Below are 16,540 nucleotides of genomic sequence, written 5' to 3' on the forward strand. Positions count from 1 at the left end.
TCTTTTCAGCTTTCCATATTAAATAGATTTTGGACAAAATTTCACACAGATGCCATAAAACTTGGTGGGAATATGAGCTGAGTGAAAAAGAAATATCTTCGTTCGACCTGAAAAGCACACACACACAAAATTGAGAGGGAAGTGATGTTCACCTTTCTTTTGTTTCTGATTATGGTCAGAAACAGGAGATAAACTTCAAAGAAAGAAATTAAGCCTCGTTTCAAGGATTCGTGAAAGAAAACGAAAGGAATTCAAAAGCAGTAAGATTATATGGTAAGTATACATTTCACATTATAAGAAACTGCCAAGCTGTTTTCACAAAGGGTCACACCATTTTACGTTCCCACCAGAGTTCCAATACCTCTCCATTTTTTGTCTATTCTTTTTTCTATGTTTATTTATTTTATTTTAAGAGACAAAAAGAGAGCATGAGCGGAGGTTGCGGCAGAGAGAGGGAGGAAGAGAGAGAATCCCAAACAGGCTCCACGCCGTTAGCATAGAGCCCTGATGCAGGGTTCGATCCCATGAACCGTGAGATCATGATTTGAGCCAAAATCAAGACCTGGATGCTTAATCTACTGAGCCATCCAGGTGCCCCTGCCTATTCTTGATATATTTGTCTTTTTTATATTGGTCATTCTAATAGGTGTGTACTCTGATTTTAATTGACATTTCCCCAGTGGTAAATAATGCTAGCATCTTTTCATGTGTTTATTTGTTATTCCTATGTCTTCCTGTTGAAGTGTCTTTTCAAACCGTTTGTCCCTTTGTGTTTTATTTAGGATATTGGTTTTCTTATTATTGAATTTTAAAAGTTACAAACATTATACTCCTAGGTACTTACCCAAGAGAAGTGAAAACATATGTCCACAGAAAGACCTGTACATGATTATTTATAGCAACTTTAATATGTAATAGCCAAAAAACCAGAAACAACCCAAATTGTTCATCAAGTGAATGGATAAACACACTGTGGTATATCCATACAACTAAATGGAAAAAAAATATTGGCACACACAAACTTATGGATAAATTTTATGAGTGGAAAAAAAAACAGTCTATGTTATAGGATTCAATGTATAGAAAATTCTAGAAAATACAAACTAATATATACTGACAGAGAGCAGATCAGTGGCTGCCTGAAGAAAGAGAGGGGCAAAGAGGACATATAACAAAGGGTCATATAACAAGAACACTTTGGGAGTGACAGATATGGTAACTATCTTAAATATAGTGATTTCCTTGGGTATATGGTTATGTCCAAACATCAAAGTATACACTTCAAATACATGAGCCTATTGTATATCAATGATAGCTCTATAAAAAAATAATAATAATTTTTAAGAAACAAAGTAGAACAATGGTCAGAAGAGAAACTGTGAGTTACACCTTCATTTCCATAGCTGAGGAGCTATTCATCACACATGGATTTTGGTACCTAAAGTAGTGTAAAATAAAGGTAGAAGTAAAGAAGTCTTGTTAAGTGAGAATAGACCACTGAGAAGAACTTCATGACCTTATTTTTTTTTTATTTTTCATATAATTAAATTTGCAATTTATTTTTTTAAGTTTATTTATTTTGAGACAGGGTGAGAGAGAGAAAGAGAGCATGGGAGGGGCAAAGAGAAAGGGAGAGAGAGAATCCCAATCGGGTTCCATGCTGTCAGTGCAGAGCCCAACTTGGAGCTTGAACCCATGAACCGTGAGATCATGACTGAGCCAAAATCAAGAGTCAGTGATCAACTGACTGAGCCACCCAGGTGCACCTAAATTTGATTTAAAAAAGGGAGAGTGGCCCCTGGGTGGCTCAGTCGGTTAAGCCTCTGACTTCAGCTCAGGTCATGATCTCACAGTCTGTGAGTTCAAGCCCTGCATCAGGCTCTGTGCTGACAGCTCAGAGCCTGGAGCCTGCTTCGGATTCTGTGTCTCCCTCTCTCTCTGCCCCTTCCCTGCTCATGCTCTGTCTCTCTCTGTCTCAAAAATAAAGCATTAAAAAAATAAAAAATAAAATAAAAAATAAGATAAAAAAATAAATAAATAAATAAGGGAGGAGTGTTTCTGTGGAGTTCAGTCCAAAGAGTACCATTTTGCAGATAGTGGTTCTTAAATCATTTAAATGGGACATGCAGGGGCAGTCGGTTGAGCCTCCAACTCTTGATTTTGGCTCAGGTCATGATCCCAGAGTCATGGGATGGAGCCCCATGTTAGGTTCTGTGCTGAGCATGGAGCCTGCTTGGGAATTCTCTCCCTCTCTCTCTCTCCCTCTGCCCCTCTCCCCTGCTCATGTGCTCTCTCTCTCTCTAAAATTAAAAAAAAAATTTTTAAACGTTTATGTGGAGCATGCAATCTGGAAAAGAAACTAAACACATTGCCTTTCCCACACACCAAATTGACTCCATTTTTTTATCCCTCATGCTCCAAGAGTCCCTTCCTGAATATTTCACATCTACCTGTTTATCTTGAACATGTAGAACTTCTATACTTATTTTTATGTCACATCTAAAATATTTATAATTTACAGAAGAATAATTATATGCATGCTTGTATTAATCAGATGTCATTTCCCACACACTAGCAGTAATTTCAGAACAGCCCTTCATGTGTTAACAGCAGCTCCCTAGTTTTCAGTCCTAATACCTAACTCTTTAAACCTGATATGTTAAGGGAGAGTGAACACTTTCTGTGATAATACTTTTCATTTTTCCCAAGCTGCACAAAGAAGAAGAAACATGATTCAATGGAGTTGGGAAATAGCACAAGGGTAAAAGAATTTATATTTATGGGACTTACTCAGTCCCAAAACCTGAGTTTGGTCCTATTTCTTTCTTTGTGCTTGGTATACATGACAACTCTTCTGGGAAACCTCCTCATCATGGTCACTGTGACCTGCGAGTCCCGCCTTCACACGCCCATGTACTTCCTGCTCCGCAATCTCTCTGTCTTGGACATCTGCTTCTCCTCCATCACCGCTCCCAAGGTCCTCGTAGACCTCCTGTCAAGGACGAAGACCATCTCCTTCAATGGTTGCATCACTCAGATCTTCTTCTTCCACCTCCTCGGAGGGGCAGACATTTTTTCTCTCTCTGTCATGGCCTTCGATCGCTACATGGCCATCTCCAAGCCCCTGCACTACGTGACCATCATGAGCAGGGGGCGATGCACTGCCCTCATCGTGGCCTCCTGGGTGGGGGGCTTTGTCCACTCCATCGTGCAGATTTCCCTGTTGCTGCCCCTCCCCTTCTGTGGACCCAATGTTGTTGATGGCTTCTACTGCGACGTCCCCCAGGTCCTCAAACTCGCCTGTACAGACACCTTTGTACTTGAACTCCTGATGATTTCCAACAATGGCTTAGTCACTACCCTGTGGTTTATTTTCCTGCTTGCATCTTACACAGTCATCTTGACAATGCTAAGGTCTCAGGGAGGGGAGGGAAGGAGGAAAGCCATCTCCACCTGCACCTCCCACATCACTGTGGTGACCCTGCATTTTGTGCCCTGCATCTACGTCTACGCCCGGCCCTTCACTGCCCTCCCCACTGATAAAGCCATCTCTGTCACCTTCACTGTCATCTCCCCACTGCTGAATCCATTGATCTACACCCTGAGGAACCAGGAGATGAAGTCAACCATGAGGAGACTGAGGAGAAGACTCATGCCTTTTGTAATGGAATAGTGTAAGTATCTCCAACCTCTTCATCACCAAGGACTCCTTTTATTATTTTTTCCATAAAGTCGTATTTATATACCCAAATACATTGTCAATAAACCAACTATACTTACTAGATAGCAATTTATTTTCCTATTTAATAGGTTACTGATAACTTAAGTTTCTGGTGAGCATGCAGATAACTAGTATTATAGGACTGAGCTGATTGATGTGTTTCTATTCAAGGACAACTATATGGCAGGTAAAGACATAGATTGAATCTAACACCTTTTTCAACAGGCAAGTTAATAGAAGTCTAGATATGAGTGATTTGCTCAAAATCTTATATCAAGTGAATTGCAGAGAAAAGTCTTCAGATACCTAATCTATTGTCCTTCTGCCATAAGAAGGCAATGTGTTACATTACCAGAACTGTCTACACCAAACTGCAATCCTGTTCTAAGAAAGATCTTATGATCCGTGCCCCTGTAGTACACATATATGGGTGCATATGTCCTACACAGATTAGGGAATTTTCTCACCTTAAACTCCATATGGGGATGTGACCACTGAGAACCTCAATAGTAGTACGTAATGGTTGTCCTACTGGATTCCTATCAGGAATGAAGAAACTTGGGCCTAAAAGGATTTATCACATGCAGAGCCAGACAAGCCAGATGCACATTCTCATGATAAGTTTAGACAAAAGCAGAACCTCATTAATCCTATACAAAGAGCAACCCATTCTCATTATTTAAGAACCGATTCCAGTCTCATTGGCTTCACCATTAAGGATTTACATTCTTCCCACCAAAGAGGAAGAGAGGAGGTGTTCAAGAAAGTAAAATTCTAATCAGTCTGTTTTTCAATCTGTTGATGTTTGGGAAGATGTGGTATAGGCTAGTGTTTTATCTGGGAGAGCATGGGAAAGAAATAAAGTAAAAAAGTAAAGCCTTGTGACCTCTGCCATCTACCAGCTGTGTGACCTTGAGCAAGTTATTTTATTTCTCTTCAGGTTATATATAGTTCATTCATGCAAAGATATTTATAATGTCCATTTCATGGAGTCATTGATATAGTTAAAGGGAAATGGTATATGTGAAACACACAATCCCCAGCAGATAGTAAATGTTCAGTGCAAGACAAATGTAATTTTCAATATCACCCTTACTGCTCTGCCTAACACACATTCGGTCCCCCATGAGCCTATTGCACTCTTCTCCAATATGGCCCGTATTCCTAATTATCAAGGAAAAAAAACCTGATGGGATAAAAAGCAAAGTAATGTACACTGAATTCAAAGCATCTATCATCTTAAAATTTCTAGTGTTCTGTCATTAAAACATGACAATGGATTTGCTTGCCATTCATTCAGGTCAAAGAGACATCCTACAGCTGATGAGATACAGCACAGGAGAGTTTCATACCAAAAGAAGGTAATGAGTCAAAGATAAACCCTAGCTGTGAAGGTGATATAAGGGGTCAGACAAAAAAGTCAGACAGACTCAGTAGGCTAGAAGAGAGCCCAAGTAAAGTTAGCCAAAGGATAGTGAGTATTGAGGATGAACTTCAGTTATATCTGTCATTGGATCTGGGCTGGCCTCATAATCACTCATCAACTGGCTCAATCATTTGATCACTTGATCAATTTCCTGTCACTTGATTTCCTGTCACTTGATCAATCAATTCTAACTTTTTACAGTATTAACCTACTTCCTCTAGCATGAAAATTATAAGAATAATTCACACTTAAGTCACCATTCATAGAGTCCCGCTACATTACTGGTATAGTTTTGGTCTTGAGTCCTTAGGCCTTTCTTTATGAAATTGCCTATAAAAAATGCACACCACAAGCCACTTTATGGTCCATTTCATGCAAACGTGTTCTATCCTTTCCTTCGTATCTCATATTTTTTTTTTAATTTTTTTTTCAACGTTTTTTATTTATTTTTGGGACAGAGAGAGACAGAGCATGAACAGGGGAGGTGCAGAGAGAGGGAGACACAGAATCGGAAACAGGCTCCAGGCTCCGAGCCATCAGCCCAGAGCCTGACGCGGGGCTCAAACTCACGGACCGCGAGATCGTGACCTGGCTGAAGTCGGACGCTTAACCGACTGCGCCACCCAGGCGCCCCTCGTATCTCATATTTTTACTACTATGTCAGAACTGGATGGCACCGAAGATATATGGGGTGTGAATCATTGTATCACTGGAGCATAATCCCAAAGGTAGAGAACCCAGAAACCTCTTCCGCAACATGGCTCCTGACACTTCCTCAACCATCTCTAAATAAACATACAACATAACCTGATCAATAATTCAGGGGAAGGGAAAAGCAATACATCTGATTACACAAACATACATCATTTATATGGATGACATAAAATCACAATGTGGGTGGGCTGCATTTTTTCCATTTAAATAAGCTTTTATTATTTTTGCAGTTCTGCTGTTAACAGCCATAGGAAATTTAACAGACTCTGGGCATACATAGAGCTTTCAAATTACCCTTTCCTGCATCACTCCCTGAATCAAACGTTTTAATGATAAACATCTCTGGGTACCTGTGAACCCAATAACATAAAATAACTCCAAAATAATTAAATTGATGAATATCAAGAACTGTCACTGTGCTATGCTCCTAGGTCCTAAGTGAACTGTGGATCTCAGAGATGTAGTAGATTAAAGTAATTGCAGAGGGACAATGTACCTATTGCATTAAACAGAAATTGCACAGATAAATCTACACTGTCCAGTCTCTGAGAGCTGCCCTATCAGTAGCCACAGAGCTTTGATTTTTTCCATTGGTACTCTTTTACTTAAGTTTCATTTCCCAGCTGATTGCAAGCAAATTGACTTTGGTCAGGAGGAAGACTGCATAGTTCTTGGTGTCGTTGAACACAACTCTTTCTTCTTGAGCCAAGGGAGATAATGCACTGTCTCATATACTTCCTCCAGAGAAAAGCTTGTGTCCTGAATGTGCATTGGGACCTCTGCATTATGTGTGAGATGGGGCAGAGAGGAGATGAGGGAGTCTCATAGGAATTCCGCTGAATTGGCCACTCAGCTTCCCTGCACATACCCAACAGTATTCCCTTTGCTCATTCCTATATTTGGCTTGTGGCTGAGGGACTAATTGAGATGGCCGAGGCACTATAGGGCAAAGTGGAGGAATCAGTTGGATGTGATTCCCTGAAGCTTCCTTCTCCCACCTGCAGAAAGAAAGTAACAAAATCACTAACCTTGAGGTTGGCTTTCCATTAAACACAGTATTTCCCCAGAACGTACTTCCTGTCAGATGTAGCCGGAGCTTCATAAGAAGATCAATTTCCCATTTGGGGACTGAAGTCGGATAGTGTTGGTATGTGTGAATCTTCTGAAACTGGAAAGCTGTTAGTGTTGATTTTTCAGAAATGCCACAAGTGTCTAGAATGTTCCTATTGAAACCATAACTCTAATCAAGCAAATGAAAGTGGTGGTTTTTCACAAAAGAGGAAGTAAGGATTACAGAATACAAGAAGGTCAGTTGGCTTCAGGGATGTGATGTATTCTACTTGGTGAGATGTCGAGATTCAAAGTGTTTTGAAAGTGAGATGGTGCTAATATCCCAGCTCTCAGGAGGGTGACTGCCTTGGAAAAATATACCAAGACAACAATTCCTGAATTTAGTATATGTTTCTTGGCTGGGAATGGAAGTATGGGGGCTTTGAGTAAGGTGTTTTAATGGTTAGCTTGTTTATCTGTGCCCTTATGTGCTGATGAGCATGAATCATGCTCCTAAAATTTTTAGGGATTCAATTAAGGATGGAGGCCTTTCAATATTGAGAAAGAGAAAACTGTGACATGAGAAATTCCATTCCATGTAGAGAATGTGCAGCATTTGCTCAGTGGGAAGCTGGGATGTGAGGGTAGCCCTCAGGCTGTAGGCTCTGTCCAAGCTTGACAAGCTTGTTTCCAAAGGAAGAGGTCTCCTTGGGGGTGATTTCTTTTTAATGTTTATTTATTTTTGAGAGAGAGGAAGAGCATGAGTGAGAGAGGGGTAGAGAGAGAGATGGAGACACAGAATCTGAAGCAGGCTGCAGGATCCAAGCTGTCAGCACAGAGCCCAATGCAGGGCTCGAACTCACGAACTATGAGATCATGACCTGAGCCGAAGTCAGATGCTTCACCAGCAGAGCCACCCAGATGCCCCACCTTGGGAGTGATTTTTAAGAAATTCTTATGATCTGTATTTTGACCTTGCAAAGACACATAAGATTGTATTTCTTTGTCCATTTCCCCCTCACACTCACTATTATGCGTGTGTTTTGATGCAATATGCACAATATACTTTCAAAGTAGCTTTCCCACTCTTTGTAAAAAGATAGCATCCATAGGAACCCAGCAGATCCATTATATCCAAGAGGAGTTTATATTTAAAGTAATGCTACTCAGATCTCATTTCTGCGCCCTGCACTGGAGCACTGCATGTGGTACCTTGATGAAGGTACCTCTGAAGACTGCAAAGCCTGCTCTTTCGAACTCTGCTTTTCTTTTTTTGTTCAGTCACTCTGACATCCTCTCACAGGAGAGGATGTGCCATCTCCTAACACTCGCATACTACTTTCCCTTGATAGGAAAAGATTATTTTTTTTCTCTGCATCGTTTTCTGGGACGGGCTGATCAACACTGGGAAGAAGTACAGGTGCAGTAGTTAAGAGCATCTGTCTTTGCAATAAGACAAATCTTAGTTTGAGACAAGGCTCTGCCAGCTGTGAGACCTTGAGCAAGTTACTTAATCTTTCTGTGCCTCAGTGTCCTCATCAACAAAGTCAAAATAATAACTATTTCATCTGGATATTACAGGTTTTGGAAGAGATAAAGTGAAACAGTTGGTAAAGCACATAAGAAACACTCCATAAATGTTCACTAAAAGCAGGAAAAAAATAAGCAGAGCAGAGCTCCATTATCCTGCCCATATTTGCATAAGGCTGAGACTTTGAAAGTTGCATGGATCCTCTCCACCACCACTACAACCCTCCCCTGCCTGCCGGGCCTGATAGCCTGATGACTGCCTTTCGAATTGAGGATTATAGTCCATTTTCTTTCTTTCTTTTTTAATTTGAGAGAGAGAGAGAGAGCACACGAGTGGGGGAGAGGGACAGAGGGAGAGAGAGAATCCCAAAAAGGCTCCATGCTCAGCACAGAGCCCAACACAGACCTGGATCTCAAGACCCTGGGATCATGACCTGAGCCAAAATCAAGAGTCGGATGCTCAACCGACTAAGCCACCCAGGCGCCCCTATAGTTCATTTTCTATCTAAAGACTTTTTATGACCATACCTATATTTATGACTGCATACAAAAATAAATTTATTGGTGTTTATAAGCAGATATGTGATACAATACTCTGAATTTTTTTTTTTGGACATATGCTTCGCTCAAATCCCTAAGCAGAAAAGAAAACTATTGCTAAAGGAGAGATTGCATTTTTCATTTACCCCAAAGTGTTGAGAAGAGAGCTTTGAACCATAGGGGTCAATAGCAAGATGAGCCGCGCCCCTGGGTGGCTCAGTGGGTTAAGAATCCGACTTCGGCCCAGGTCATGATCTCATGGTTCGTGAGTTCAAGCCCCACGTCAAGCTCTGTGCTGACAGCCTGGAGCCTGCTTCAGGTTCTGTGTCTCCCTCTCTCTCTGCCCCTCCCTAGCTCACACTCGCTCTCTCTCTGTGTCAAAAATAAATAAACTTAAAAAAAATAGCAAGAGGAGCCACTCTCAGACAAGCCCCCACAGATGGACCCGGCAGGTATAAGGCAGAAGCACTCACCTGAGGCTGGTGACACTGAGTCATCACTGGCAGAATCAGCCTACTCAGTACCTTTCAGTTTCCAAGACAGACATACAACCTCACCTCCTCCTTAGAAGGATCCTGTGTATGAGGTAGGTCTCGTTTATCATCATGGTACAGATAAATTATAATGGTGTAGGCCGAAAACTACGTCTAAGCCATGCCCTGTGAATCTCATGAGTTTGGTACTATTAGTAACTTGCCAAAGGTCACACCAGCTAGGAAGTGATAAAACCCAAATTGCGTAAGTGTTCCAGATGATCCTCGCACGTGTATCCCAAATGCGAGTGTGGGATGATACTGTCCAGCAGAAGTCCCAGACAGGGTTTACAAACATTACGTACCTAAATGGAAATGGTTTTTGTGTATGTCCCCCACGATTTTGTACATCCCCCCCCCCGACTTTTCTTTCCACTGATTCCACAAGCTACAACACTCTTACTGTTCTAACTGTAAACTTATTTTTGTAATGTTTATTTATTTATTTTGAGAGCGAGGGCATGGGGGGGGGGGACAAAAGAGAGGGAGAGAGAGAATCCCAAGCAGGCTCCGTGCTGTCAGCACAGAGCCCAACTTGGGGCTCGATCTCATAAACCATGAGATCATGAGATCATAAACTTCTTAAAGAAAGGACCAATAGGGGCACCTGGGTGGCTCCATGGATAAGCTTTCAACTCTTGATTTCGACTCAGGTCATGATCTCACAGTTCGGCTCATGGGATGGAGCCCTGCGTCGGGCTGTGTGCTGACAGCACAGAACCTGCTTGGGATTCTCTCTCTCCCTCTCTCTGCCCCTCTCCCACTTGCACTCTTTCTCTCTCTCTCTCTCTCTCAAAATAAGTAAATAAGCATTAAAAGAAAAAAAAGGAAGGAAGGAAGGACAGATTTTTGAGTCACCTTTCCCTCTAAAAGATCATCGCAACATCATCATAATGGTTAATTTTATGTATCAACTTGATGGGCCACAGGGTGCCCAGATTAAACATTATTTCTGGGTGTGTCTGTGAGAGTGTTTCCAGATGAGGTTAATTTTTTTTAATTTTTTTAACGTTTTATTTATTTTTGAGAGACACACAGAGCATGAACGGGGTAGGGACAGAGAGGGAGAGGGAGACACAGAATCCGAAGCAGGCTCCAGGCTCCGAGCTGTCAGCACAGAGCCCAATGTGGGGCTTGAACCATTGAACCATGAGATCATGACCTGAGCCAACGTCGGATGCTTAACCAACTGAGCCACTCAGGTGCCCCTGATGAGGTTAAGTTTTGAATTGATGGACTCAGTAGAGCAGATGAATTGCCCTTCCCAACTAAGGCAGATGTCATTCAATCCTTTGGTGGCCTGAACGGTTTAACAAAAGTTAGAGAAAGGAGAAACTTGCCCCCTCTCTCCTGTCTCACTGCTTGAGTTGGAACATGTCATCTCATCTCATCATTTATACCACTGGTTCCCTGGTTCTCAGGCCATCAGACTAGGACTGAATTACACAGCTTTCCTGCATGTATAGCTTACAGACAGCAGATTGTGGGACTTCTCAGCCTCCATAATAGTGCAAGCCAATTTTTCATAATTCCCCTTTTACGTAAATATATGTAAGCACATACATGTGCATCATACATACGTTGTCACAGTGGTTTTCTGAGCAGAATATCTGCAACCTGTTAACCTATTCGAGGATTCAAAAGCAAGATTCTGGAGTGGGTGGCTGTCATCCTTTCTACATTCCAGGTTGATCAGACTCCTTTTGGAATGATTTCTCCACCTTCTAGCCATGGTAAGTAATAGTGCAGGGGATTCTTAATTCTGGGATCCTGGAGTCCTGAAATCTACCACAATAATTATTCTAAACATCTATTCTTGTCACTCCATGTCGTTACATAAACCTCCAACACAGGGAGACGGAGATGAATCTGAACAAATGATATTGGAATGAGGAGGGAGCTCTTTATCTTATTTTTTTGTGTGTGAGCAAAAAGTATATTACCATGAGGAGCAGTGGTTACTTAAGGATTTTTTTTTCCTACGATTAGAAGAGCAAAACAAAAAAAGAAATCCAAAAATTAAAAACCAGAGTCAGAGAAAGAACAAGAGGGCATCCTGCATAACACAAGGATTTGGGATGATCTGAAGTCCCTGAGTGATGGGTACCTGGGTGGTTCAGTCAGTTAAGCATCCAACTTCAACCCAAGTCATGATCTCATGGTTTGTGAGTTCAAGCCCGCATCAGGCTCTGTGCCGACAGCTCCTGTCTCCTTCTTTCTCTGCCCCCTCCCATGCTCATGTGCTCTCTCTGCCAAAAATAAAATAAGTCCCTAAGTGAGAGGAAAATAAGAAGGCAACTCTCAGGTTGCCTTTTAACTATAAAAGTAGACATTATGAAAGTGAGTAATCCATCAACTCTCACTTGAAATGAAATTCATTCTTTAGACATGAGATTAAAATGTTACAATCGCTATATGCTTATTATTTTTTTTACATTTTACGGAAGTATAACGTACATACATACATACAGAAAAATGTCCGTGAATGCACGGCTCAATGAATTTTCATACGTGCTGAAAACGCCTTTATAACACCCTGATCGAGAAACAGATCTTCAGCACCTCGGAAATCTCCCTCATGTTTCCTTTAACTTTGTATATTTTTGTCCTTTATATGGACGAACTAAGAGAGTGTACGTTCCTTTGTGCCTGGGTTATTAGGCTCAACGTTATAAACATAATGAGGTTCATTTATACCATTACACATAGTGTAGCTCATCCCCACTGATGAACAATACTGTGTGGATTTGACCCAGTGTATCTTTTCTACTGGCGATGGATATTTTTTGTCATTCTCCAGTTTGAAGCAATTACACACAGCGCTATGAACATATGTTCTATTTCCTAGGAGTGGAATAGATGTTCTTATGTATATATTTCCATCCTAACTGATACATGCACAGCATTAGCCACTATAGCCCAACAGCAATTTGACTGCACAAGTTTCATACACCCTCCAGCAGTGTATGTATGTACATTCCAGTTGATATACATCTTCACCATCGTGTGGTATTTCTCATCGTCTTCAATTTAGCCATGTTTGTGTGTATGCAGTAGTTTCTTCTTGTAATTTTAATTTACATTTCCCTGATAACTAATGACATTGAACTGGCATTTGGATGTTCTATTTTATACAGTTTTGGTTGGTGTCTTTTGCCATTTTCTGATTCAGTCATCATCTTTTTCTTTGACTGATTTGTAGAAGTTTTTTAATATATTCTGCACATGAATATTTTTTCAGATATATATATTGTAAACATCTGGTCCCATTTGTGGGTTATCTTTTAATTCTTGTAATATCTTTTGTGAGCAAAATTCTTCACATAGTCGAATTTACGCTTATTATTATTTTCGGTTTCAGATTATATGGTAAAAGTACAATTGAATAAGTTCACAGACCTGTCACCTGTATTTCAGTGACCACAGTGATAAAACCTATCTGCTTGGATGATGGAGTCAAAAACACAGGTAATCCTCCGCCTACTGGTGGCATGCTGAATTGCAGGCACAGCTCATGCATTGCAAGAGCTTCCTCCTAAGGCAAACACCAAAACTCAAGTGCCAGAAAAGAAAACAGGAGATTTTATAACACACTCTTTAACTGCTCTGTTATTTCTTCCAAAGATATACTTGAAAAAAGGATCTGTGACCCAATGGATCAGGGAAACTACACCAGAGTGAAAGAATTTATTTTCCTGGGAATTACTCAGTCTCAAGAGCTGAGCTGGGTCTTGTTTGGCTTCTTGTTTTTGGTGTACATGACAACTCTGCTGGGAAACCTCCTCATCATGGTCACTGTGACCTGTGAATCTCACCTTCACACCCCCATGTACTTCCTGCTCCGCAATCTCTCTGTGCTTGACATCTGCTTCTCCTCCATCACTGCTCCCAAGGTCCTAGTTGATCTTCTGTCAGAGAGAAAAACCATTTCCTTCAATGGCTGTGTCACCCAAATGTTCTTCTTCCATCTTCTTGGAGGAGCAGATGTTTTTTCTCTCTCTGTGATGGCCTTTGATCGCTATGTAGCCATCTCAAGACCCCTTCATTATATGACTATCATGAGTAAGGGACGATGTACTAGCCTGGTGCTGGCCTCCTGGGTGGGGGGCTTTGTCCACTCCATCGTGCAGATTTCTCTGTTGTTGCCCCTCCCCTTCTGTGGACCCAATGTTCTTGACACGTTCTACTGCGATGTTCCCCAGGTCCTCAAACTCGCCTGCACTGACACCTTCACTCTGGAGCTCCTGATGATTTCCAATAACGGACTGGTCAGTTGGTTGATTTTCTTCTTTCTCCTCATATCTTACACAGTCATCCTGATGATGCTGAGGTCTCACGCAGGGGAGGGAAGGAGGAAAGCTATCTCCACCTGCACCTCCCACATCACCGTGGTAACCCTGCACTTTGTGCCCTGCATCTATGTCTACGCCCGGCCCTTCACTGCCCTCCCCACAGATACTGCCATCTCTGTCACCTTCACCGTCATCTCCCCTTTGCTCAATCCTATGATCTACACACTGAGGAATCAGGAAATGAAGTCAGCCATGGGGAGACTAAAAAAACGACTAGGGCATTCAGAAAGGATTTAAATTCTATGAGAATGAGATAGCACCGAAATGTAAAGGTAGACATTAAATTTCACTTTCTCAAAATGGGAAGAGATCACTTTAATGCCAAAAACAAAAGGGCATCTATGGATATCATGGAGTCCTCAAAGAGGTTGGTCCTATAGTATAGTGTGTGCTGAGGACTTATAGGTGACACTGCTTTAAGCTGAGGCTCACTCATGACTTCCATTGCTCACTTTCAATTATTCATTCTGCAAATATCTCACAGAACATGCACCGTGTGCCTGACAGTACTAGGATTCAGATTGCTGCAGAAAGATTAAATATAGTCACTTTCCGAGAGCCATACCCCAAGATGCTCTAATGAAGAAATGTTGTAGGCACTTTACCTGAGAGCTTCAAAAGATGTTTTACAGTGAGTAGACCTTGTCAAAGGGAACAGACAGAGAGAAACAACAAGAAAAGAAATCAGTATTACAGATGGAAAGAACGGTGTAAGAGTATGCCACATTTGTGCAACAGTGAGCTCAACGTAGCCATGAAGTAGTACACTCATGGAGTGAGTACCACTAGTTGACATTTACAAGGAAAGTTAGGAGAGAACTCCATTTGTTGTCCCTTAAGCAATGTAAATCTGTGATTTCTATTGGGAGAGAGGATCCTCAAATCACTCCAAAGCTATGGTTTCCTCCTAGACAGAAGATAATACTGTGAGCGGGAGTATTCATCAAGAAATAACAATGATGGGTAAAGGCTATGGACAACTCACCTGGATTTGTGCAAGCCTTAAGCAAATAGAGATGCTAAGCACTCCCCCTGGAGAAAAACTGTCTCCTCACTGTATAGCAAGATTATCCCAATCACAGGTGAGCCAGGCCCAAATTCCTCACTGTTTCTGCACATAGGGACCCCAAAACTCCTTAACATTTTCCACTCAATCCATTAGAAGGTAAATAAAGGGTCATGAAAAGCCTGAATGTTTAATTGTTGAATCTGGGAATTTTCTAGTGTCTGTAATGAGAGGAATGAGGATAGTACTAGCAAAAGTTTTACCTAACAGTCCAGCTGATATTTTGCTGGGACCTATTGACTTTGCTAGACAATGTCTCTCTTCATGATTACGCTCAAGCCACAGAAGCTGGCATTTATGTGTCAATCAGAGTAGATCAAATGCTATGACAAAATCAAAGTACTTAATAACCAGATAGCTTAAAAGAAATGTTGTGGGCACTTTACCTGAGAGCTTCAAAAGATGTTTTGCAGTGAGTAGAAATTTATTTCCTGCTCATGGCACAAACCAATGTTGGTCTTTAGAAAGAGCTGTTCCATGCAGTCATTTACAAAGATAGGCTTCTTCCACTTTGGGCTCTACCTCTCTCTACGTCCTTAGAATCTCTCCATTCATCTAACAAATGGAGAAAGGGAGAGAGGATTAAGAATTATGGGGAGAGGGGAGGGATCATTATTGGCCAGTCCTGAGAGTGGTATGTACCACTTCTGATCACCTTCCATCAGCCAGCCCTTGATCATATGGTCCCAGGTCCCTGCAAAGGAATCTGGAGAATGTAATCTAGCCCTATTCCCAGAAAGAAAAGGAGAACGTGAAAAATGGTGAACTCTAATGATCTCTTCCACATTTATGATTCATTGCTAAGAAATCACAATTGGATAAGATTACAGAGACTAAGACTTTGTCTCTAAAAGGATTGTCTTAATATATAGATGTGCTGGAAATACTGCTAGACCCTTGGAATGCACAAATCACTAAACTGAAATGAAGGAAATTGGGGGAAAGAAAATTTAATTTAAAAGAAGGGGAGGGGGATCAAGGTAATCTTGGGAATTAGAATGACAACAAACTGGAAGACCAGGTCCGCAAAGAAAAAACACTGGAGTAAAGTGCCCAAAGAAGATAGGTCTGGAAGACACCCTTATAGAAGACAACCCTCATTTCTCCCCATAGTTGCCATAGGCTAATTGTAAACAAACATTTATTAATGCAGAAGCTTCTACAGAGATGAGTGTCTTTCTGTTTGTTGATTGTCCTTTCCTGTGTTCTATTCCACTCCCAACACTCAAAAATGTTCTGAATTATTTTCCAATATCAGACGTACTTCCCCAAGCATTAACATTCCAATAAAGACAAAGTTTTGTCTTCAGTTAGATTTATCTGCTGAACAAATGATCATTTACCACCTGGCTCCATCTTTGCTCTGGTATCATTGTTCTCCAGATCCTATGTACTTTTCACAACGGTGCCTTTTTCTTTTATGTCCCTCTGCTGACTTTACCTTGAACAAAACCTTTGTGACTGGGTGGAATTTTAACTAACCAAAGATGTGAACAATCAGAGTTTATGTTCCCAAGTGTAGGACCCTCCAAATGACAGGAATCCAGCAAAAGGCACCCAGGAAGCTGTCTTAGATTGTTTACACATGCAAAATAACCTGATCAAACG

At 41.2% G+C, this 16,540-nt stretch overlaps 2 protein-coding genes across 2 annotated transcripts; both read left to right on the plus strand.

Moving 5' to 3' along the window:
- Positions 1-2,737: 2,737 nt before the first annotated feature.
- Positions 2,738-6,783, plus strand: LOC131487915 (olfactory receptor 4D11-like). The gene is made up of 2 exons (XM_058689115.1): positions 2,738-3,637; positions 6,766-6,783. The coding sequence occupies exons 1-2, from the start codon at positions 2,738-2,740 to the stop codon at positions 6,781-6,783; spliced, it is 918 nt and encodes a 305-aa protein (XP_058545098.1).
- A 6,384-nt stretch (positions 6,784-13,167) lies between these two features.
- On the plus strand, positions 13,168-14,103 carry LOC131487917 (olfactory receptor 4D9). Its single transcript, XM_058689117.1, has one exon. It carries the CDS (start codon positions 13,168-13,170, stop codon positions 14,101-14,103), a length of 936 nt encoding a protein of 311 aa, XP_058545100.1.
- Positions 14,104-16,540: the final 2,437 nt, after the last annotated feature.

This window comes from Neofelis nebulosa, chromosome 10 (assembly GCF_028018385.1).
Source record: "Neofelis nebulosa isolate mNeoNeb1 chromosome 10, mNeoNeb1.pri, whole genome shotgun sequence".
Classification (NCBI taxonomy): domain Eukaryota; kingdom Metazoa; phylum Chordata; class Mammalia; order Carnivora; family Felidae; genus Neofelis; species Neofelis nebulosa.